This window comes from Doryrhamphus excisus, chromosome 1 (assembly GCF_030265055.1).
Source record: "Doryrhamphus excisus isolate RoL2022-K1 chromosome 1, RoL_Dexc_1.0, whole genome shotgun sequence".
Taxonomy (NCBI): domain Eukaryota; kingdom Metazoa; phylum Chordata; class Actinopteri; order Syngnathiformes; family Syngnathidae; genus Doryrhamphus; species Doryrhamphus excisus.
Genome location: NC_080466.1, coordinates 7,463,583 through 7,486,145, shown reverse-complemented (window position 1 = coordinate 7,486,145; position 22,563 = coordinate 7,463,583). Strand labels below are relative to the sequence as shown.

The 22,563-nt window shown below is 39.1% G+C and overlaps 3 protein-coding genes across 3 annotated transcripts; 2 read left to right on the top strand and 1 right to left on the bottom strand.

Annotated features, from left to right (window-relative positions):
* The first annotated feature begins 43 nt into the window (after window positions 1-43).
* pane1 (proliferation associated nuclear element) lies at window positions 44-5,145 on the top strand. Its single transcript, XM_058046571.1, has 6 exons — window positions 44-217; window positions 1,551-1,627; window positions 2,085-2,177; window positions 2,419-2,498; window positions 2,578-2,669; window positions 4,083-5,145. Exons 1-6 carry the CDS (start codon window positions 161-163, stop codon window positions 4,227-4,229), a joined length of 546 nt encoding a protein of 181 aa, XP_057902554.1. The 5' UTR covers window positions 44-160; the 3' UTR covers window positions 4,230-5,145.
* A 600-nt stretch (window positions 5,146-5,745) lies between these two features.
* On the bottom strand, window positions 5,746-8,141 carry mb (myoglobin). Its single transcript, XM_058085929.1, is given in 7 exon segments — window positions 5,746-6,026; window positions 6,029-6,044; window positions 6,121-6,160; window positions 6,162-6,191; window positions 6,193-6,285; window positions 6,368-6,457; window positions 7,955-8,141. Coding segments are annotated over 6 exon segments (330 nt in total). The 5' UTR covers window positions 6,436-6,457; window positions 7,955-8,141; the 3' UTR covers window positions 5,746-5,943.
* On the top strand, window positions 7,317-16,906 carry serhl (serine hydrolase like). The gene is made up of 13 exons (XM_058046556.1): window positions 7,317-7,526; window positions 7,663-7,800; window positions 8,095-8,208; window positions 8,760-8,801; window positions 8,886-8,905; window positions 9,872-9,946; window positions 11,760-11,866; window positions 11,952-12,031; window positions 12,108-12,142; window positions 12,222-12,298; window positions 12,410-12,497; window positions 13,794-13,930; window positions 14,290-16,906. Exons 1-13 carry the CDS (start codon window positions 7,469-7,471, stop codon window positions 14,291-14,293), a joined length of 975 nt encoding a protein of 324 aa, XP_057902539.1. The 5' UTR covers window positions 7,317-7,468; the 3' UTR covers window positions 14,294-16,906.
* The last annotated feature ends 5,657 nt before the right edge of the window (window positions 16,907-22,563 follow it).

The following is a 22,563-nucleotide window of genomic DNA, read 5'->3' as shown; positions in this document are numbered from 1 at the left end:
GCAATAAGCGCCTAAATATGCGGGGAAGAAACGTGACGTCACGTTTATTTTTTAAAAGAAGCGCGCAGACAGAAATGGCACTGGGAACTAGCCGCTAGACACTACTACAAACTTTATCCTTTATCTTGTTAGTTAGATACCCCTTGCGGAATCTGTCACCATGTCGTTGCTGAAACCATTCAGTAAACTCCCCGCTTTAAACACCGCCAGCATATTGGTAAGTGCTACTTCATAGACGAATACGGTGACTTTGTCTTTGTGTGAGAATGACATAAAACTGCATTCGTACAAATATGGGAAAGCAGGAGTTTTGAAAGCCTCTGTCACGTTAAAACGCAATTTTTATAGATCGTAGGAGATGATACTATGGTTGTGTTTGAATTCGGGGTCTGCATTGTACCAGGCCAGTAGCCTAGCCGGTCTACAGAGTCCCTGCTCCAGCTGCGAATCAACCTGGTGACTCCAGTAGTGGTGTGTCGATCATGAACGAACAGGTCAAAAGAAGTAGTTCTTTTTTGTGAACGGAATGAACGAGGTCACCGCCCCTAAAATACCCGTTCAGTCCGTTCGGTTGCAAATGCTTTTTTTTTTATTAGCTGGAGAGTCAGTTCACCGTTCCTTTTGCAGGGCGAACGTGAACATGAGTGAACGAACTGACTTGACACGGCTGACCGTGTCTATGCACAGGGGAAGAGCACAGCCTAACGACCAATTGACCGAAATGAACGAAATTAACAGATTTTTTTAACCGAATGAACCGGAATGATGCGGTTCACTGAAATGAACAGTTTTGCCCACCACGAGAATTCAGACCGTATAGCTTCCTCACAATTCCTGGTTGTACCGATACCTATACTTTAAAAAAATAATAAGTGGGACGAGTCACCAATCTGAATCGAAATCAGAATGAATTATTATAACCTTTTTTGTGATTTGCCTTTTAGATTATTCATCGGTTAAAATTCAGGAAATAATTTGGGCAGAGGGCGGCACGGCGGCCTAGTGGTTAGCGCGCAGACCTCACAGCTAGGACCCCAGGGTTCAATTCCACCCTCAGCCATCTCTGCATGTTCTCCCCGTGCTTGCGTGGGTTTTCTCCGGGTACTCCGCTTCCCTCCCACATTACAAAAACATGCTAGGTTAATTGGCGACTCCAAATTGTCCATAGGTATGAATGTGAGTGTGAATGGTTGTTTGTCTATATGTGCCCTGTGATTGGCTGGCGACCAGTCCAGGGTGTACCCCGCCTCTCTCGACCGAAGACAGCTGGGATAGGCTCCAGCACCCCCGAGACCCTTGTGAGGATAAGCGGTAGAAAATGGATGGATGATAATGTCATTATGTTAACAATAAAGCACATGGCCCATAATTAACAAAAACAATAAAGGTTAATAGTTGGAGCACTATGTGGATTTTCTGAAAGTATTCAAATTCAGGGTTCTGTACATGGTATTATAGGTCAATGTTTTTACTATGTTTACCTTTTTGTTTTAAGATCTTGTATTTAAATCAAAATATTTAATGCTGAAGTGTATTTTTTTTCATTTCAGCTTGTGGAGAGAGAAGAGGAATTTCAGCAGAGATTAGCTGACGCTCTAGTGAAGGAGACGGCAGTCACGTTGAACGTGTGAGTAGTGCTTCATTCCTCAAAGTGCTGATAATACAGAAAATGTATATTAAATAGGCATTTTCAAGTTTCTAGCTTACTGAACTGTGACAGTGTTCCGATTTCAATAAAATGGAGCATCATTGCCCTTACAAAGGAACTAATTGTTTTATGCTGCATTAGTTCTATCATGCCCAATGGACTGTATTTATATGGCTCCTTGGCAGCAGTCAGGCCTCTTTTATATGATCAGAGCTGATGGCTGCTAGCACATGCACAGTGCAGAGTACTCCATCTTGGGTAATTAGGGTGATCTCAGTGTGTCGCTCAAGGACACAATGAGACACATTCTACCATTACCAAACAGCCACTCCACCTCCCGGGCCCTTTGAATTGACAAAAGGGTCTGACTGAGTCACAGTTGGAGGTCGAAGAGCAGTCCTGAAGTGATACTTTTTATTGCTGTTTTTAAAAACAGGAGACTAGCAAAGAGTCTGCCCTTTGAGCACAAGCACAGCCGGCCCAGGATAGACCTGGTTGTTTTTATCATTAACCTCACCTCAGAGCTCAGGTATGTGTTTTTTAAACTATATACAGTACTAGTATATTACACTGTAAAATCTCTACTTGGAACTCCTAAAAGCATACTTAGATTTCCTATATTTTACATATTATATTTTATATTGTCCATTATATTTCCATTTTTATGATGTCAAATATACTTATTAGAGGGTTATCAGTATTCTAGATCAACCAAGAGCATGGTAGATGTTCATTAATTAAATTAATTCAACACTGTTTTGTGGTGACAGTCTACAGTCTGCGGAAGCATCCCTCAAGTATTTGGACCCTGCATATTTCCTTGGAAAAGTCTCCTTCATGGTCACTAACGGTATGTTAAAGGCGAGATAAAGCAGACTGAAAGTGTCTTCAAAGAAGTTAAACGGCGTGTCTCTCTTGTGCCCTCGTAGCTCGTAACGCCGCCATCCCCACAGAGCGCCTGGATTCTGTTAGAAAGCTGGCTGCGTTGCACCGCTGCACACTACTTTTTGCTGAGGATCAGGTTAGTGACGACTTTGGTCATGAGTATGTAGATGGATTGATGCATAGACATGTGATATGTACAACTTATTTGTAACGTAAACCTAAGTTTACTGTAAGGCAGGGGTCTCAAACTCAATTTACCTGGGGGCCACTGGAGCTAGGGTCTGGGCAAGGCTGGGCCGCATCAGGTTTTCCAAAAAAAAAGGCATTTATTAAAAACAGAAAAATGAATTAACTTTGCTTTGGTTCCGATTTTCTACAAGAAAAGCTCTGATAAAACATTCCACCATTCTCAAATATCTTAATTTTTATTTTTCGACACAAAATAAGATCAAGAATAAAGAAAATCAATCCGTAATAAATAAATATAATAATAATAAAACGGCAAATAAAATTAAGAAACCACATACAGTTGGTGGGTAGACAAATTATTTTTTCAGATTAAAATTAACAAAGCATTATTAGAGCCCTGTAGACATGACAAAACACGACTATAGTCACATTTATACTCTTTTTATTTACAACATATTGCGCAACTGCAGGGTCTTGAGACACATGCTAACTCGCAAACTAGAGAGCTAACGACCTAAACGGTAGCCTCCAAGTTATTTCCTTTAAACTTAAATAGCCAAAAACTTACCACTTCCACACAGATAGGGAGGATAACTATTAAGTTATTTAACCTTTAACATGAACATTAATCAAACGTAATATTTTTTTCTGGGTACATGATACCATACAGCATCCATATCAAACTTGCGCGGGCCGCACTAACATTAAACTTTCATATCAAGGCGGGGGCCTCAAACTTTTGTCCTGCATATTTGGCCCACGCGCCGCGTGCTGTAAGGCAATTTTTTTCTTGTTTGTCTAAATTCTGAATTGTTACAATCTCGGAGGCAGTGAGTTTTGACCTAATGATCAATTTTTTAAAAACTTGGAAAACTAGAATGACATTGAATAGGGCACATATCTCTGCCAAGCCTCAACAATTGTAATTTGGGTCAGCACCAAATTGACACGCATATGCTTGAATTGTGTCAGAATGATGTATTAGCAATGAGAAATTAAGATAGAAAAAATGTTGCAATCACAACAAAAGTATAGCCAATTTATTTAACCTACTCCTTGAATCACAGCAACTGGACAGCGACCAGTAAAGGGTGTACTCCTCCTCTCACCGAAAGTCAGTCATACCCCCCGCGACTTTAGTGAGGATAAACGGCATAGAAGATGGATGGACTCCTTGACCCAATCAGTTCCAATGTTACTCTCGCGGAACCAAAACTGCATTCACATCTCTTGTGCGAGGCTGGGGAATGAGCATGTCATAGGGATAGCAGCTTGTCCACACACACACACACACATGTTCTGCTTAACCGATTTTCATTTTCTGCTGTGACACACACAGTCTTAATATTTTTCCCTGCAGACAGCAGATGGTGCGACCAGCGCGGCGGAGAGGCTGCTGAGCATTCTGAAGGTGGCGGCCGGTCTGGTTCCCATGACGACGGCTCTCTATCTGTCACACCTGACGTGCTCCGTGCCCTCAGACATCGATGAGATGGGCTTTGATTAGCTCCCACGACCCGAGTGGCATGCTCCCTTGACTTTTCCATGAGTCTCTTCTTTTGTACTGGTAGACTGTCACTGATGTTGGATTACTTATTTACAGTACTTCCCTCTCATCTTCTTGGGATTTTGTCTTTCATCTGGGGATTCTCTTTTCTGGGAACCTGTGAAGTCCAAGTATGAACTGGGAACTATATAAATAAAACATCTTCATACACTTCCACAATACAGATCGTCATGTATAAGATGACCTCTCTTGTTCAGACCCTTTTCAATGTTACAACTGGTCGGGAGATTGGGAAGACCTGGGTTCGAATCTCCGCTCTGACATCTCTGTGTTCTCTCCGTGCTTGCGTGGGTTTTCTCCGAGTACTCCGGCGACTTCAAATTGTCCATATATGAATGTGAGTGTGAATGGTTGTTTGACTATATGTGCCCTGTGATTGGCTGGCGACCAGTCCAGGGTGTACCCCGCCTCTTGCCTGAAGACAGCTGGGGTAGGCTCCAGCATACCCGCGACCCTAGTGAGGAAAAGCGGCATAGAAAATGGATGGATGGAACTGGTTGATTAAAACTGCTCTACAGTTGATGCGGCTTCACTGATCGTCATTATCTTAAAATGATAATAAATCATAACTCCTCCTCTGTAGTTTGGTAGTTAATGGTTCCACATTAGACCACAAACATACCATGACTATTCTTTTTCAGAATTCTCTAGAGAAATGAAAATCTTATACTGAGGCCAATGCAGTGGTTTGTTTATGGTTGGTTGGACTGCATCATTTTGAGGTAAATGAAGGTAAAAAAAAAAACTTTAATATGAAGCTATGTCGTTCTACAAATATAGGAGTATGTGCGCATTTCTGGCTGTTTACAGCATGCATCATAACAGTACATACATTTGAGGTTTTTAGTATTTAAAGGAAAACTGGACTTCTCTGGTCAGTGACGGTGATATTTTAAATTGGTATAACATTTACAAATAAAATTATTTCCTCTTGTTAACGTTCTTGTTCTTGCATTGCAGTAGGTGAGATGCCAAGAGAGGAAGGGTGTTGATTGGGGTCTTTGTGTCTGGTGTCATATCTGCATCCCGCACTAACAAACACACTGACATTCGCTATTAATAGGTCATCATCCTGGCAATTACCCAGCATTCAAGTTCACATGTATTGTGTTGTTGGTGCAAACCAACACTGCTACTACCTTTGTTTTTCTAGAAATGAGGCAAAACTTAAAACACAGAGATTTGCTCATCTTCTCTCAATTGATGCTTGCCGCCTTTGAAGTTTTCTGTTTTACCTTGTGTGTGTGTTTCAGCATTATGGTGAGTATTATCACTTCCTTTTTGCCCTTACATGGCTGGTTGAGTCGTTAGCTGCATAATCTAATGTGCTCCAGTACAATAATTGTGTAAACAATTCTGCCCTTACAATGATGATACTGCTTATTATTATCATACTAGACTCTATGCTGTGTCCTCATGGTTGTCTGTACTTGTCTAACCTGTCTGGTCTGTCCCTGTTCATGCCTGAGGCTCGACCACAATCCATCGAAAGTGCTTCCTAAAAGCCCGAGCTGTCAACTCGATGTCCAGCGTGACTCTAAAAGCGTCAGTGAGATTTACCGACGTACGTTACACACAGACAGTAACTCAGAGGACACAGAAAGTGTCAGAGATTTTCAAAACCCCAAAGACTGACATATTTTCAAAATGGCCCTCAGCCTGTAAAGCCAAGCCCTTTGTATATGGCCTCGTTGTCAGCCATTAAGATGCCCACCACGTTTTTCATAGCCTGTTGCTATCAAGCCCAGCCTTCTCCTTATAGCAATAACCTCTTAAGATCGGTTGCACCAAGTGCAAACCAAGCCATATTGACTGTCACTCATACAAGTACCTTGAAGTTATTGGTGGATATCTTGTGTTTCATGGCTCTACCCTCTAGCCTTCAGCAGCTCTCCCAATTTCTGCAGAAATGTCAGAATTCCCAGCCAGGTTGGCCTCGTGAATTTCTGCAAATTTGGGCCACAGCTTCTGGGTATTGTGGTGCTCGGCGTGTAAACTGTGGAAACAAAGAAACGGTTGTAAGTTCCTATTGTCGAATGGTTTGTCCTGGACTGCATCTTATTCCGAAATCTAATAACCAAGTCAGAACCACACCTCCATAGGTGTTGTAGTCTTCCTCTACTGGACCCCAGAACCTGAGAACCATGTCAGTTCAAGTCTGCCATGACCTGAGGATATAAAGGAAATAAACTATGTGGGTGGAAAAGATTAGAAACGCTTGGGAATAAAAGCTAATTGGAGGAAAATTCAAAGGCAGAGGATGAGAAAAACAAAGACTATTATCCTTTTGTTCCAGAGTTACGTTTAATGGCCAGCAGCCATGAGGCATTGCATTTAAACTCATTATGAATACATTAGCAAAGCTTTGACCTCAATGTAGCGGTATGGTGTGCAGTGAAAATGTTCATGAGCACAAGCATCAAGGACAGCAAATATAATTCTGCTTCAAACAACCTTGTAATATTAATCAACTTAACGTCAGCCAACAAACAAAAAAACAGACATTTTAATATCAAAATGATTAATCCAGTTAAACTCACAGTACCTACTCATGGTGAGGTTGTGTAAATTATCCTACTGGGTTATAAAAAACTCATATAGGAGCATTAAAATTATTAAATAGAATAATAAAATTTAACAGTAACAGAAAGTGGCTTTGCACTGCGACAAAGGAGCACATTACACTAATCTAAAAAGAATAAAGTATTGATTTTCCAATACCTAATGCTGTTGATAATTGGATGCTACACCTACAGGCTTTTAAAGCACCAAATACTCAAAAGTAAAGTAGATAGCAGCTCATAAACCTCAAGACAGAAATCTATAGATTCTATAGAATCTTATAGATATTACAATGATATAATGAAGATCAGTTGTGATTGAAACAATTTGTAATAATATATGATAACGATAATGTATAATATTAATGCACTAAAGCATAACATTGAAAAAAAGATTAGCCCTCCTTCTTATCGTTGATTGGTCCGCACCTTAGCCCCACATCTCGGTGTGTCCAATTGAGTTTTCGGTTCATGTCACGAGGTACACGAAACCCGGAAAACGACAGTAAAGGGCGAAAGCGACATTTCACTCACAAGTTGGATTAAATTTCTGTTTTTGTTCAGCGTTTTCGCGGCTTAAATAAATTGTGTGCTGTGCAAAGCTGTAAGTGTTTCCCGATGCTCAGAGTTTTAAAAAACGTCAGAAACCTGTCGACCGCTGCAATGACACAAACGGGTAACTTAACTGACTGCTTAACAAAACGACTGTTAACGGTTGTTGTTTATAGTACGAAACTATAGAAAACACATTTTAATTCGAGTGAAAGAAATTGTATAGGCTATATCAGGCTTATGGTGATTTCTCTGTCCAGAACTTTCTTTACCGGTTCCATGGGGAGAAATCCGAGGTAAAATTTGGGGTCCTAATGATGGCCGTCCCGTGTTGTGCCTGCATGGATGGGCTGACAATTGTGGCAGCTTCAACACTCTTATTCCACTTCTACCCAAAGGTCAGCCATCTTGTCAGCTAACATGTGAACTTATACTTGCTGTGTTCATATTTGTTTTGAATATTCAGACTATGAAAAACAAAGACATAAACATACACATACTGTATAGTCACACTGTCCAGTTGCGATCATTCAATGCCCTGAGTACACTGACCTGGATGAATGAGATGGTGAGATATATTTGCCTGACAACTACTTAATGCTACTATGTTAAACTAAAGCAGAACAATTAGTACTGTTCTTTAGTTTCATCTGCTGATGCTAAACCTTCTTTTGCTCTCTACTTCCTGCCAGCGTTCCAATATGTGGCGGTGGACCTGCCAGGTCACGGCCTTTCGTCACATCGGCCTCCTGGGGTCTTTTACGCCTTTTCTTCTTATGTGGCTGATATTCGCAGAGTTGTTGATGGTGAGTCATATTGTATGTTTAAATACATCAAATGTTTTACTCTGAATATAAGATGTCTAATCAAAGGTAAATTGTTTACCCAGTTAATTGACAAAATTTTTGTTTGTTTTTTAGTATTTAACATTATTTTAACAGATATTCACACATCAACTTGGTGTTTGTGCACTTATTTGCTCTGCCAGTTCAAATCTTCTATTTCTGAAGAAAGAGGAGGAAATATTAAATGTTTTTTAAAAATCAGATTCATTGATTAATCAAAAATTTAATCGACCAATTAATCGGTTATTAAAAGAATTGTTATTTGATACTCTAATGTGGAAACAGATTCTTTATTTGTTTCTATTCAATCTCATTTGCATGCAATTGTTATCCCATGATACCCTCTGATTAGCAAAATAAAAAATGTCTAATAGCCTCTTATTGATTTCAATCACATTGTCCAGTCGTGCTTACAAACCCTGATGTTCCGTGGCAAGTAAAACCAATCTAGGATGTAGTTCTTTGATGAGATGCAGTGCCTGCCTGATGATCTGTGAAATTAACTCCCACAGCTCTCCGCTGGAGAAGATTCTCCATCCTGGCCCACAGTATGGGTGAGCATAGCCTTGTACTGAAAGTCACATCCTTTTAAGTATTGCTCTTCGGTAAATGGCCACATTTCCCCCTTTGTTTTTCAGGTGGTAATATCGCTGGGATGGTGAGTTGTTCGTGTATTCTTTTACTGCTTGTTTGAGGGTTTATTGCGAACATGTTGAAATAGACAGCGCAATTAAAATCCCGAATACAATACACATTTCACAAGTTTGCATTTAAATAATTTAACATGTCCAAAAAATGAGTAGGAAGAAGCAGAGCTTGTCTAACCTGGTAAAAATCAGTCACTGATTTCAGTGGTCAACGTGCACCACTTTGCAGTTTCAATTTCATGGCTTCACTCTTATCATGGTTTTTAGAAATATATAGTAATTGATAAATCATGCTCTTTTGTGGATGAATACGATCCATGATTATTAAGAAATATATCCATATTGAACCAGATTTTATGTATTTTTTGGTAGTGTTGTCAAATTAATTGAAGATTTTAATCAAGTCAATCAGTTTTCTAATGAATTAATCATGATTAATCACCAGGCTCCTAGACAGTCTCATAGACAATGGATGGATGGATATTTAATCACCAACTATTAACCATGATAAACATAGGGATTGCTGTATTACAGTTGTCCCTCGTTTATCATGGTTAATTGGTTCCAGACTGACTGCGATAAGTGAATTCAGTAGGATTCAGTACTAATAAATTGACTCTTTTCATAGTTATGGCATAGAAAACCTGTTTACGATCTATGGTTTTTAAGTAGAAGTATGGTTTTTAACATTATTAGAGCCATCAAGATATGAAATAAAAGTCACATAGTCACCATTTTATTCTTGATGCTTAAATTTAGGCCAGGAATGAGTTAGAATTGTAATTAAATTTGATCAAAAATACATATTATTTTACTACAAATAAGCCGTTTTCAACTACAGTGATCATTTATTAATATATTTTTTTAAATCAGCGAGTGTCAACAACTCTATGCTCTTCTCTTTAATGTTTTTGGTTAATGTTTGTTTTTGACTTTTTTGTGGTTTGAATACTTGACCCACCTTGTAATATTTGCAGTTTAGTGCTCTTTTTCCTGAGATGGTGGAGGCTGTCGTGTTGCTGGACTCTTACGGATTCCTACCTACAGATTCGGTAAACATTTTTAATGATGTCAGATACAAAGTGATTGAGATAGCCGGGATCACAAAGTTTGTATCAGTACTTGTCACCTCTTTGCTTAAACTTTCTGTGATTCTTTTCCTGTAGTCCTGTGATTTTCAAAGTGTGGCCTTGTAAACCTCCCTTCAGAGAATATAATACAGTTGGAGGCCGCGGCCTCCCCTGCTACTCGAAAAAAACATATTTCTTGAGCATATTTTGTGGCTTTTTGTGCTCACCCCAGATTCAGTTTACTTTCTCACAGTAAGAACAAAAAAATCTATTCATTTTGCCTTTAAGCATGACTTATAGAAAATATGTTTGTTACTTTTGTTGGGCGATATTTTTTATATACCGGTAGAGATTCTTCCAATGATAAGAAAATGTCTTATACTGCTAAAGTACTGCATAAATATCTTACATATGCAGTTGGAATTGCATGGGTGACTACATCTTCCTTAATCACAAGCACAGGCATTAGAGTTTGTTGAAGACTTAGTAGCAATATATGCAGAGGCTGACATGCCATAAGAAACGTTAGCCAGTTTGTTAGCAGTAAATACTCTACACGTGCTTTACAATTTGTGTACTTAATTATATGGCTTAAGGTTTGTAGCTTTTTATCCAAGATTTTGCTGAATTTAAATTTTAGAACGTTTTACATCGTCATATCATGATACATGCCAAACATATTGTGATGTACACTATGGTCAATATCGCCTAAACAGTCTCACACTTTGAAAACATTCTTCTGTATTCAATTACTGTACCTTTTAATTTGCAGTGTTGCCTGTTTCAAAATTTTTGTTATAATTAAGGCCAATCAGATCCCTATGGCACATGTACATAACCTTGTAGCATCATCTGTAGCAGTTCACAATCAATATTTATCCAATAACATGACAAAAATATAAAACCTTTTCAGTAAAATACATCAACCCACCAGAGATGTTAATTCCTCCTCCTAGGGTAGCCATTGTGGGCGTAACGTCGCTTGTTGAACAGTTTTGCTTTGATCAACTAATTACAGGATGGAAAAGTGATGCCGTGGTCATGGGAGGTGAATCTGAAGTCTGATTGGCTAAATAAAACCGCCTCATTGGTAATAGTGTTTATGTGACAAGGGCCAACACTCCTGATTTTGACGGCCCTGGTTAGATTATGTTGATATGGCAACACTGGTATTGCTAACAAAATGTCGGATTGTGGCTATTTCAGTGACTAATACAGAACAATAGCTATATATTTAGTGTTCTCAGTGTGTTTTAGTTCAAAATGTCATCCAAAAAGACAGAATACAGTCCAGATATGAGAGGAAACTGAGGATCTCGCACCGCAAATGACCTTTGTATGAGTACACACAGGATCTTATCAAGACCTCACCCGGCAGCAAATACTCACAATCTCTCAGTCAGTGGTTTTGTGCACCGTTACTTTCTCTTTTATTTCTTTCCAAATAGCAGATTTCAACCGGAAAAACTGTGCTGCCTCACTGTCTTTCTAGTACAGGAATATAATCTCAGAAGTATTACACTGCCACAAATGTGGGTCAGCCTCTCCCTTGACAAAACAGAGGAATTGGAGTACATTACTACATACTGTGTAAGGTTGAGAATTATTTCAGAACTGCCGGCAGTGGATAAGAACATTCTTTTGGTAAGGAATAGTGTTCCTAATTCAATGGTTTACCACTAAATGGATGATTACTGGACTGTGGGTGTTACTTGATCGAGCGTGTTCAGTTTTGTCATTTTTTTATTAATCTATTCTAATAAAATATACCCTCATGTCTCAACATGATTTTCAGAAAGAATTGTCCACAGTGATGCGGAAAGGGATGGAAGATATGATTGAGTTTGAAAAGAATCCTGAAAAGAGTGAGAGAGTTTACACCTATGAGAAAGCAGTTGAGAGGTAAATCCTGTTTTTGGTTGTAAGTTTTACCCCCCAAAATACTTTTTTCTATTATCTAGCTTTTACTTTTTCTCTTTGGTCTAAGATTGTTAGCTGCAAACCCGATGCTGTCTGAGGCGTCTGCCCGCAACCTTTTAGAACGTGGTCTTGTTCAAGTTGAAGGAGGTTTGTCTTGACATATTTTCTACTTTTTTGCATCCTAAATGAATCTTGAACTGCATTTCTTGATTTTCTCATGTAGGATTTGTGTTTTCACGTGACTTCCGTATTAATCTGGTAGGTTGCACTGCCTCATTTATTGTCATTTATAGATATTACATGCATTCAAGTATGTTATCTTTTATTTCATATGAAGAAAAACATAGCTCGCATCAGCTTGGAACAGAGTCTGGAGCTGCAGTCGAGGATACAAGCCTCAATTCTGGTGGTCCTGTAAGATATGAATTAATCAGTCAACAGCCCCATTTGCTGTGTTTGTGGATATATTCTATATTATTGTATTACTACATTGCAAAAGTGAAAATCTACATCTTTTTTTTACAGAGCGGATCAAGGCTTTGAGAAAATATTTGCAGAAGCAGATCAAAAGAAATTTACATCAGCGCTTCTGCAGGGCTTTAGATGCCAAAATGTAAGTGTGTTCATGCAAATTAGGTAAGCCTGCATGCTTATGCTTTATTTTTAGTGAGGGAGCCTGAATGTAGTTTTGCAGACTGAGTGAGACAGAAAATAACTACTATATACGCAGTCTGATGCAGAATGCAATACTAAACGGCCTTACCTTATGGGCACAGCTCCAATCAGCCGCCTCAACAGTGGAGGCATATGGACAACCTTGTGCTTGAACATGGTATTGTGATGGGCAATTGTGGTCAATGTTCTCATTCATTTAATTATGTTGATTGTTGTTTACACATGCAAACGTGATCTTGTTTCCTATTGCTAGTCTACATGTGTTTTAGATTAGATTAGATTAGATTAGATTCAACTTTATTGTTATTGCTCATGTCACTGGTACAGGGCAACAAAATGCAGTTAGCATCCAACCAGAAGTGCAATTTTTATAAGTACATTAGTAGTAAGTAAATGCAGAAAAATGGACAGATCTACAAACAGGCTATGACTATAATACAGTGCAGATATGTACAGGGATATAAATGACTATAATATGGCTATTGCAGATTATACAGATTATAAACAGTATGTACAGTATGGATGTGACAATATATAATAACAGTAATATGTACAGTATTGCAATGAAGTGACTAGAGTATGGCTATTGCAGATTCTATAAATTATAAACAGTATGATCTGTGAATGCAACAAGATATAACAGTAATATGTACAATACTGCAATGAAGTGATGGGGGGGCATAGATCAGCGGGGGGATGTAAGTAGTGGTTCTTGTCCGTAAGCTCCTATAGCGCCTCCCTGAGGGTAGGAGGGCAAACAGTCTGTGCGCTGGGTGGTATGAGTCCTTAGCAATTTGTGATGCCCTCCTGAGACAACGCTTCCTGTAGATGTCCCCGATGGCAGGAAGTGGGGCTCAGGCAATGCGTTGGGCAGATTTCACTACTATTTGCAATGCCTTCCGGTCCGCGGAATTATTAATTATTGTTAATTCGATCCTTAAAAAACACAACCTAATTTAAGTGTTTATAAGAAGCATTCAGGCAATAATTAGTATTTTTAGTGTATATAAATGTGGTGACAGACAAGCAAGTAGACAAAGTCAGACAGGCGGCTGAAAAGATGCAAAAAGCAGCAGTGTTGTGTAAGATGAATGTTTCATAAAGTAACCTACATAGTGGAGTCTGGTCAAGTTCTGCTAATGAGGATGAGATAAAAGATGCACATGAAAGTTAAACATCGCCTTGCTGGCTTAATGCTCCCTTCTTTTGCCTTTGTTTGTTTCCTCCCTCACAGCACTCTGTGATGACAGTACAAGGAGGCCATCACGTCCATCTGAATAACCCTGAAGTTGTCGCTCCGATGGTGTCTGAATTCCTCCACAACAAAGTCTTGTCATCTTCTGTCAGAGCAGACGAACTGTCTCCTAAGTTGTAGGAAGAACACATAATACTGCTTATTTCAACATTTGATAAAACAGACCTTACTTCTCATCTACTGGTTGCCATGTTACTTGCAGTGGAGACTTGAATGTTTAACTGTTTAATAAATTTGAATGTAGAGTATTGCTTTATGGTATCTTTAAGTACACAATTAGTTTTGTTGCTAAACAATCTATGTTGTCCCTGAAGGTATAATTCCATATACGCTATTGCAATTTTGATTTGTAGTTATTACATTTTAGACCCTGCAGCTGGACAAGCTCTTTAATACACTCAAACTATGGAGCCTCTATTGTTGTTTGTTGGTTATTCTTCCTGCCTGCTGAATTCCAATTTTTTTGTCTGTCCAGTTGACTTGCACAACCTGAGAAGACTGAAGCTGCTATATCACCTGCTGCCTTTGAGCAACCTTTCAAATCACTGTGGCAGCCCGCCCGACTTTGAAGTCTCCTGACGTTAATATTTCAGTGGTTGCATGAATAAATCAAAAGGAAACAAGTAGAAGAAAAGAAGCAGCACCCTTTGTGGCTCAGGGCCTGCATATTACTGAGGTGGTCTGGCCGGACCAGTCTGTGGAGGATTTCTGATTTGCATCGCAAGCTTTTTGCATCCCTATTACGCTTTCCTCATCTTACAGCCTTTAAAAAGTGTTGTTAAGGTCCCATAGCTTTTGGAGTGAGAATCACACATTTAGATTCTTTTGAAAGACATTTTGAGAACAATTTTTGTTCAAACGGATTTGCAAAAACATTGTAATATGGATGTCATGCCAGCAATTGGCGTTATCACTGTGTAAAGAAACAAAACATGCATGACTACCAAGTTATTTTAAGCGGCCTTTTGAATACCCTTCAAGAAAAATGTAGGAGTTTATAATTGGATGTATGCTTGTGAAACATCTCTTCTATTTACAGTAGCAGAGCCATAAAAAAGGTATCCATTGAGTCTTAAAATTACAGTTTCAATTCAAAGCCTTAAAAAAGCCTTCTCAATTCTTTTTAAAATCCCATAAAATATAGACAATTTTGAAATGTTTTGAAAATGGATTTACTGTTCATTCATTCATTCATTTTCTACCGCTTTTTCCTCACGAGGGTCGCGGGGGTGCTGGAGCCTATCCCAGCTGTCTTCGGGCGAGAGGCGGGGTACACCCTGGACTGGTCGCCAGCCAATCACAGGGCACATATAGACAAACAACCATTCACACTCACATTCATACCTATAGACAATTTGGAGTGGCCAATTCACCTAGCATGTTTTTGGAATGTGGGAGGAAACCGGAGTACCCGGAGAAAACCAGATTTACTGTTATTTAAAAGAAATACGTAAACTTTAGTCTTACTTATTAATGTTTTTGGATTTTTGAGGATGCTGCAACATACATAAACAAATGGAATTGAATCACATACAATGAAGTTCTACACTTTCCTGTTCTGTAGGTGACTTAATTGGTTGGTGAGAGTTTTTTTAATGATTGCTCTCAGACAGTTACTGTAACTATTATATGTAACAAGGAGATGTGTTCCTTTGGTTAAATAATGTGTTTTCTTAATGATCTCCCACAGGACTCCACCGGACCAAAGTCTCCATCATAGGTTACAACGTATAGGTGAGTCCCATAATGTACACACCACACTGACATATACTGTAAATAGTCCACCCAACCCAAGTGTTTTTTTTTTTCATACTTTGCTAATGTGATGACATCCAATCACTTATTAAGCCACTGGGATGTTATTAGTGCTGCAGTCGATTAGAAAACAATGATTTAAAGTCATTCTCATAATTGTAGCTTTCCGCTTGTTAATCACACACCAGTGCAAATTGTTTGGCCTATTTTTTATTTTTTTTTTAACTTTGATAGTTTGTTGCTTATGTGTTTGGTTCTGGGTGAAAAATTTTAGCTTTTTCTGCTGGCTGCAATTCCTAATTAGCATTCATTTTATGGTGCCGATTTACTTGAAAAATAAATTACGTATGAAATGATAGGAATTATTGTTTTACATCAAGATAAGAACTTGTATTTTTAATATTTGACAAAATATGACTGATCCAGTTGAGTGAAGGTACTGATTTTAGGTGTCAGGTTTGTCACAAGATGGTTCATGTTTGGCAATTCAGGTTAAATGTTAAATATTTTATTCCCCTCACAATTTTCATGCACATAAAAAGAAACAATTGCTTAAGGAAAATATGATTGCTCAGTTAGCAATCAGGTCAACATTTCATGAATTCTTTTACTTGTATGTGAAAAGAAGAATCCAGGGCTCGACAATAACGATGTACCGATGGCCCGGGGCAAGTTAAAACAAAATTGGGGCAAGTAAATCCAATCATTAATATTCCCGTCGGGCAAGTACACTTTAGCATGCCATACTGCCAATAGTTTTTTTTAAAGCGGTTCTTGTTGGGTGTTGGTAAAACACGGACTGTGTAATTCCGGTGGTAATTTGCAAACCAATCCTTGCAAATCTTGAAATGGACCAATCAGAATCGTTTATTTAGACCGCGGTCCGTAATCCACAATCCGCGTTTTACCCACACCCGTTTTTATTCGCGATCAACCAATCAGCGATCGTTTGACTACTAAAACATCTATCATGGCGTCCCTGCCAACATCGTCTAATTCTTCAACAACTTCTGAAGGAAAACAGCAAAAAGTGATGAAACAGTGCCTCCTAAACAAGTATTTTATTAGCGGCAGCAAATCAAATGATGGCAAAGGTGAGTGAATCACATTGCTGTGACAATTTGAAGTGGTCACAATGAAACACCACCCATTAGATCCAATACCAAGTGCTGATTTTAGCACAAGCTACAAAATCTAGCGGTTTCATTTCTCTTGTGTATTTTTCTCACCTTTGCTTCACAAATTATTGTTTGACCATTGAGCATTTTTTTCTGGATTAAAAACACTTTACTAGTACACAAATGTGTCAAATGTTTCATTGTGGTGCACAACTTCTAAATATCACTGCTTACTACGACTACCATGTGTAAGGTATCATGGCTTGCCATGTTAACATACATCTACACTATTTTTCAGACATTCCTCCAAATACAATGCATCAGTACTATTATCTGATGAATTATCAGCATATATTGATATATGATATCATTATGGCAGTCTTTTCATTTTACATGGGGCAAGTTCGGGCAAGTAGTTCTCACCTTAAGGATTCCCCATGGGCAAGTCATTTTGATTTTTAACGTAGAGCCCTGGAATCCTTTTATTTTTATATCCCACACCATAGCAAAGTTAGCTGGAGTTAAATATCATATTCTCATAAATTCTAAATTCAATTCCATTTGAATAAATAATTGCCACACTTAAATAAAACCTTTTTTTTCCCTCTCATGAAATAAAAGTAGCACATGGTATCAGTGTGAAGCTGTAATTCCCTTTACTATGACTGATATGGACATCATTAGGTGTATTTTGAAATGGCTTCAGTGCTACTCAGAAGTTCCTAAGCACCCTCGCTGTTAAATGGGATCTATTATGCTCATTTTCGGCGTTTTATATTGAGTTGTGGACTCCTATAGAGCAGCTACACACGATAACCCACACAGAAAGCTTTCTAGATCTTCCAGATTCTGCACTTCTTTGTGCAGCTTTTCCATAGAGTTTAATTGATTCCACCCACAACCTGCCTCCAAGCTCCTTATAACGCTCCTAAGCTAAGTTTCCTCCCACATTCTAAAAACATGCTAGGTTAATTGGCAACTCCAAATTGTCCATAGGTATGAATGTGAGTGTGAATGGTTGTTTGTCTATATGTGCCCTGTGATTGGCTGGCAACCAGTCCAGGGTGTACCGCTGCTGGGATAGGCTCCAGCATACCCTGCGGCCCTATTGAGGATAAGCGGCATAGAAAAAGGATGGATGGAGGGATGTGCTGACCTGGGAGAGGAAAGGTATGGGGTTTTGCAGAGAAGGCGGGACTTAAAAGACAAGTGAGCCAGATAACATCCTGATAAATGTCCATCAAATATAGAATTAATTAAGCCATTGTTGTTGGTATGAAAAATGTCTGGCGCACACATTTCTAGACACGCACACACACCTAGAGGTTAAGCCCCCTCCCATCTTTCAGCGTCCCTGTGTTGTAGGTATCCACACACAGCAGACAAGGCATCTGTAAAGCTAATGTTTATAATGGAGTGTAAGAGAAAGTACTGCATTGCAGAGCACAAGCTATTAAACCTTGAGCTGAAATGAAATTGGACCCTGCGTGATAAAATAGCGCTAGATAAATATATCTTTCATCTATCAGCGATGGCTCAAAGATGCATTTTTAAATTGATGACTGTATTAAATATGAATTGTTTACACTTGCATGAAAGTGCTGCACTTCTCCACCAGTGATAATGATCCAATGACCCTTTATGGGACCTCGAGCTGTTGAAGAAAATACAATCAAAGTGTTAAATGTGTCATGGTTGAGCATCCTTTTCTTTTACTTTGATGGCTTTAAGTTTCACTCTGTTTTAGAGCAAGGGCTTGTAAAAGTGAAAAGGGTGAATTTGTTTTTATCTCCTCTAGTCCTCTTACAGGAAATAATCTCCCTTTTGCTAGCCCTCCCTCATATGCTGGCGCTGCATCTCTTTGGCAGGATTTGTCTTCTCCAGAGACCCGCGGCTTCATTCTGTGAGTCTCTTTGAAAAAAAATAAGAGCAACATCAGGCTCTCGTGGGCCAGGTTTTTACTTCCAGCAACAATAATACTTTGATGTTTGGAGATGCGGTCAAGGATTTGAGCCTCCTGTTGTACTGCATTGCTCACTGCACATTTCACTAGATACACAGCTGCCTTTACATATTATAGTAATTCTTAGAGAGATATTCATTGAATTGTTCTTTCTTCTGGTTGTAGTTTGCAGTGGTAGAGCTACACTTGTGTGTTTATTTTGATTGATGAATTTATCTCCATGAGAGAATGAAAATCCTGAAATGTTTTCATTCTACCTATTTTGGAGCTGGCTGCACAGTGGATGAGTGGTTAGCGTGCAGGCCACACAACTGGGATAACCTCCAGCACGCACGTGACCCTCGTGAGGATAAGCGGTAGAAAATGAATGAATGAATATTGTGCAGGTGTACCTCATGCAGTATCCCTGGAGTATTTGATCATAACTGGAGAAGTCCATTCTCCCAACAAACAAAAGGCTTTGTCCCTGTTTAATTTCCACCAGCTGATCTGCTATTGTGAGAACATTTCATTGGTCCAATGCTTTTTTTGTTGGAGGATTAGTGAGGAGAAAAAAATGAAAAGCAAAGCAGAAATTAATATGGCTTACAGAAACACTGTAAACTTCCACAATCGTCCTATTACTTCATCTTTTTGTCTTCCTGCACACTTTAAAGCAGCCACCTCAAGCTTGAAATTGAGGCATCGCCAATTGTCGTGCAGGCTACCACTCATGTGAATAGACAGGGGGAGTCTTGTATTAATGTCTATATATTGTTGAAATTATTTGATTACAGTACAGTATAGCCAGTACCACAGATTATAGCAAATACTTTTAATTAATTAATCTGTTAATCATTTATGGCCATGCTGCAACCCGTGCTGCAAACTTGGCGACTTTGTCGCTAAATGTGGTGACATTCCAAACCCTCTTAGCGACATATTAGTGGCGATTAATGAATGATTACCATACTCACTTTTAGGTGATAGTATGAAACGTGAATGACACAAAACTGAGGCTGTTTTTTGTCAAAATACACTACTAATCTAAAATTTTGGAGAAAAAAATTGCAATAATTTATATTTTGCACAGTTAAGGAGAGCTTCAAAATGAAAAAATGGGAATGAGACAAAAAGTGTTTTGAGCAAGCCATTTATAGCAACCAAAAGTGAAATAGGCTGTTTGTCAGCTGATTTAAGAGCACAGCCTTTAAAGATAAAATCTTGGCAAAAATGTGTATTTAATTATTTTAGTTAGTTATTTTCTGTCAGGTATTAACAGTGCCAAAATATGCTTATGGAAAAAGCAAGAAAAGCTTTCTCGTTTTGAACGCGGTCAGATTGTTGAGCTATCACACATTGCTGCTGAGGTTGGACGCCTGAGGGTTATGGAACAAAGAGTCAAGTGGTAGGCCCACAACAATGTCACCAGCCCTGGGCTGGAGGATCCAGTTGGGCATCTGTCAAGACAAGGGATGATCCTCAGCCCACGTGAAGGCTGTTACTGGTGCTGAGTGCACTCTAATAACCTTCAACCGGGAGAAGGGTTTTAAGAGCAAAAAGCATCTTTAAAGGCCTTGTCTTCTTTGCTACAAAATTGGCCGTTTGGAATTTGCACGAGAGTACCAAACATAGGACAGTGAAAAGTGCTAAAAAGTTTTATTCTCTGATGAGGAAAAGTGTGACCTTCACAGTGCTGATGGCTTCCAACGTTACGGAGGTCCCACCTGGAGTGCCATCATGATCTGAGGTGTTTTTTTCATTCAATGGAACAATGGAGCTTCATGTTATGCAGGGGCGTCAGACGGTAGCTGACTATGTCGAGATGTTGCCGGCGGGCATCCTTCATGACTGAAGGCTCTTCTTGTCTGTGTGGTAATGATTGAGTTTTTCAACGGATCGTTGCGGTTCACAATGCCCACCTGACAAAGGAGGCATAACCTCAACCTGGATGTATCACCTCTAAATCAGTTTCAGATAGATCATGAGCTTTGGGTCGTCACCAAATGACAAGAAGACAAGAAAAGTGGCCAAAAAGTTTGCTCCATAAGGTAATGGTAATGGTTTTATTTCATTTGAACATGCATCAGATTACAATTGAGTGCATCACATAATCAGTTCACAGTTCCACATGTCCAAAAGGAGTAGGAAGAAGCAAAGCTTATTAAATCCTACCCCTCCATCTGGTACTTTTACAATCAGTAACTGTTACATTTGTTCACTTCCTGTTTTCCATAATACAGTTTAAGGTTTTTTTTGTTTGTTTTGTTTTATTTTAAATAATGCACCACGTACCGATGTACGAGGTGATATGACCATCCAATGACATAATGTGTACCATAGTAAGTGTCAATATAGTGATATGTATAGCACATCATGACTGGTTCAAGACTCTTCATCCTTGTATTTAGCAAACATCAACTGCTTGTATTGTTTCTTGAATTGGCTCATCGTTGTGCATTGTTTGATTTCCTTACTCAATCCATTCCATAGTTTGATTCCACATACTGAAAAGCTATGGCTTTTTAACGTAGTCCTAGCATATAAGTGTTTCAAATGTAGTTCTTCCCTGAGATCATATTTCTCCTCTCTTGTAGAGAAGTATTGGATGTCATTTTTAGGTAATTGGTTATTTTTATCCTTATGCATTATTTTAGTTGTTTGAAAATTAACTATATCAGCAAGTTTAAGTATGTGATTTTAGAAATAAGTTAGTATGTTCTCTGTAGGCGGCATTATGAATTATCCTTACTGACCTTTTTTGCAGTACATTTAGCGAGTGAAGATTGCTTTTATAGTTATTACCCCATATTTCCACACAATAAGTAAGATATGGTAGAACCAGGGTGGCTGTGCTGTTGGAGAATCCCGGAGTAAAACAGCTACTCAGCTTATTGAATTGAGGTTGTGCATCAAGTCACGAGCATCTGTTGGAACCAGGACTAACATTGCTAATTCTCCCGGTATTGTTCACATTTTAAAATTTTGATTCCTAGTTTGGATGCCCAGACCAGATATAGCCTGAAGCAATAACGAAGAAGAAGCCGACAAGCACCATTGAAGAATCGGATACGCTTGTTTATACACAAGCCTTCCTGTCATCCAGCTGCTTTTCATGAATCAGTTACTTGAGCTAAAGATAGCCATCAAACTTCCTCCTCGCGTCGTTTGTGCTGATCTTTTTCTTTTTTTTCCTGAAGAGTGAGAAATAACAACAACAATAATTCTGCAGACTACTCTGGAGTTTCTCTCCATAAATCAACACTGAGGGCGGCCTTCAGTCAGAGCATGATATGACACCCCCCCCACCCCGCCAAACACACACACACAGCCCGCCTCCTCCCTCCTTCTCCATGTCACATAAGCTATGTGATGGCCCTCGGTGTTAAATGGAGTGGAATTGATTTTACGCGGCAAGCTGAAGAAGCTGAAGACATCTGAAGGGCTTGCACCCTTCTCATCCCACACACACACACACACGCCGATTATAGTTATATAAGTTTCCCTCCCACTCCCTCCCTTCCTCTCTGTCATGAGCAGGGGTGTTGTCATAGCAACCCCACCCCTCCTCTCGAACGTCAGAGCCATGAGCTCGGAGGATGAAGCTGCATGCAGCATCTGTCTCTCGTGCCTCTCATAGAGCACCTGTCTTTTTTTTTGGGGCATATTTAATTTTTGCATGAAATACTTGAGAGCTTCAACAGATCAACACAACTCCGTTTGGATTGTTGTCGTGGATTAGACTGTCATCGGGTGAGCATTGCACACCTTGACGCACAGGTAAGGTCTTGTGTTTGTTCGCTCTTGTTCTGCATGCTTTGTGTCTATTTTTAAAATACTTGCATGTAAAGTCCTGGTATTTAATTGCTGAGTCTGCACATATGCACGGGAATTTTTTTTCAAGTAGCACAACGGAGTAATTCTCTTTACATCT

Coding starts and splice junctions, on each gene's coding strand:
- pane1 (XM_058046571.1), top strand. CDS start 161: ATGTCGTTGCTGAAACCATTCAGTAAACTCCCCGCTTTAAACACCGCC. Junction 1,628..2,084: donor ACGGCAGTCACGTTGAACGT/GTGAGTAGTGCT, acceptor TTTTAAAAACAG/GAGACTAGCAAAGAGTCTGC. Junction 2,178..2,418: donor AACCTCACCTCAGAGCTCAG/GTATGTGTTTTT, acceptor TTGTGGTGACAG/TCTACAGTCTGCGGAAGCAT.
- serhl (XM_058046556.1), top strand. CDS start 7,469: ATGCTCAGAGTTTTAAAAAACGTCAGAAACCTGTCGACCGCTGCAATG. Junction 8,209..8,759: donor TATTCGCAGAGTTGTTGATG/GTGAGTCATATT, acceptor TAACTCCCACAG/CTCTCCGCTGGAGAAGATTC. Junction 12,299..12,409: donor GCCTCAATTCTGGTGGTCCT/GTAAGATATGAA, acceptor TTTTTTTTACAG/AGCGGATCAAGGCTTTGAGA.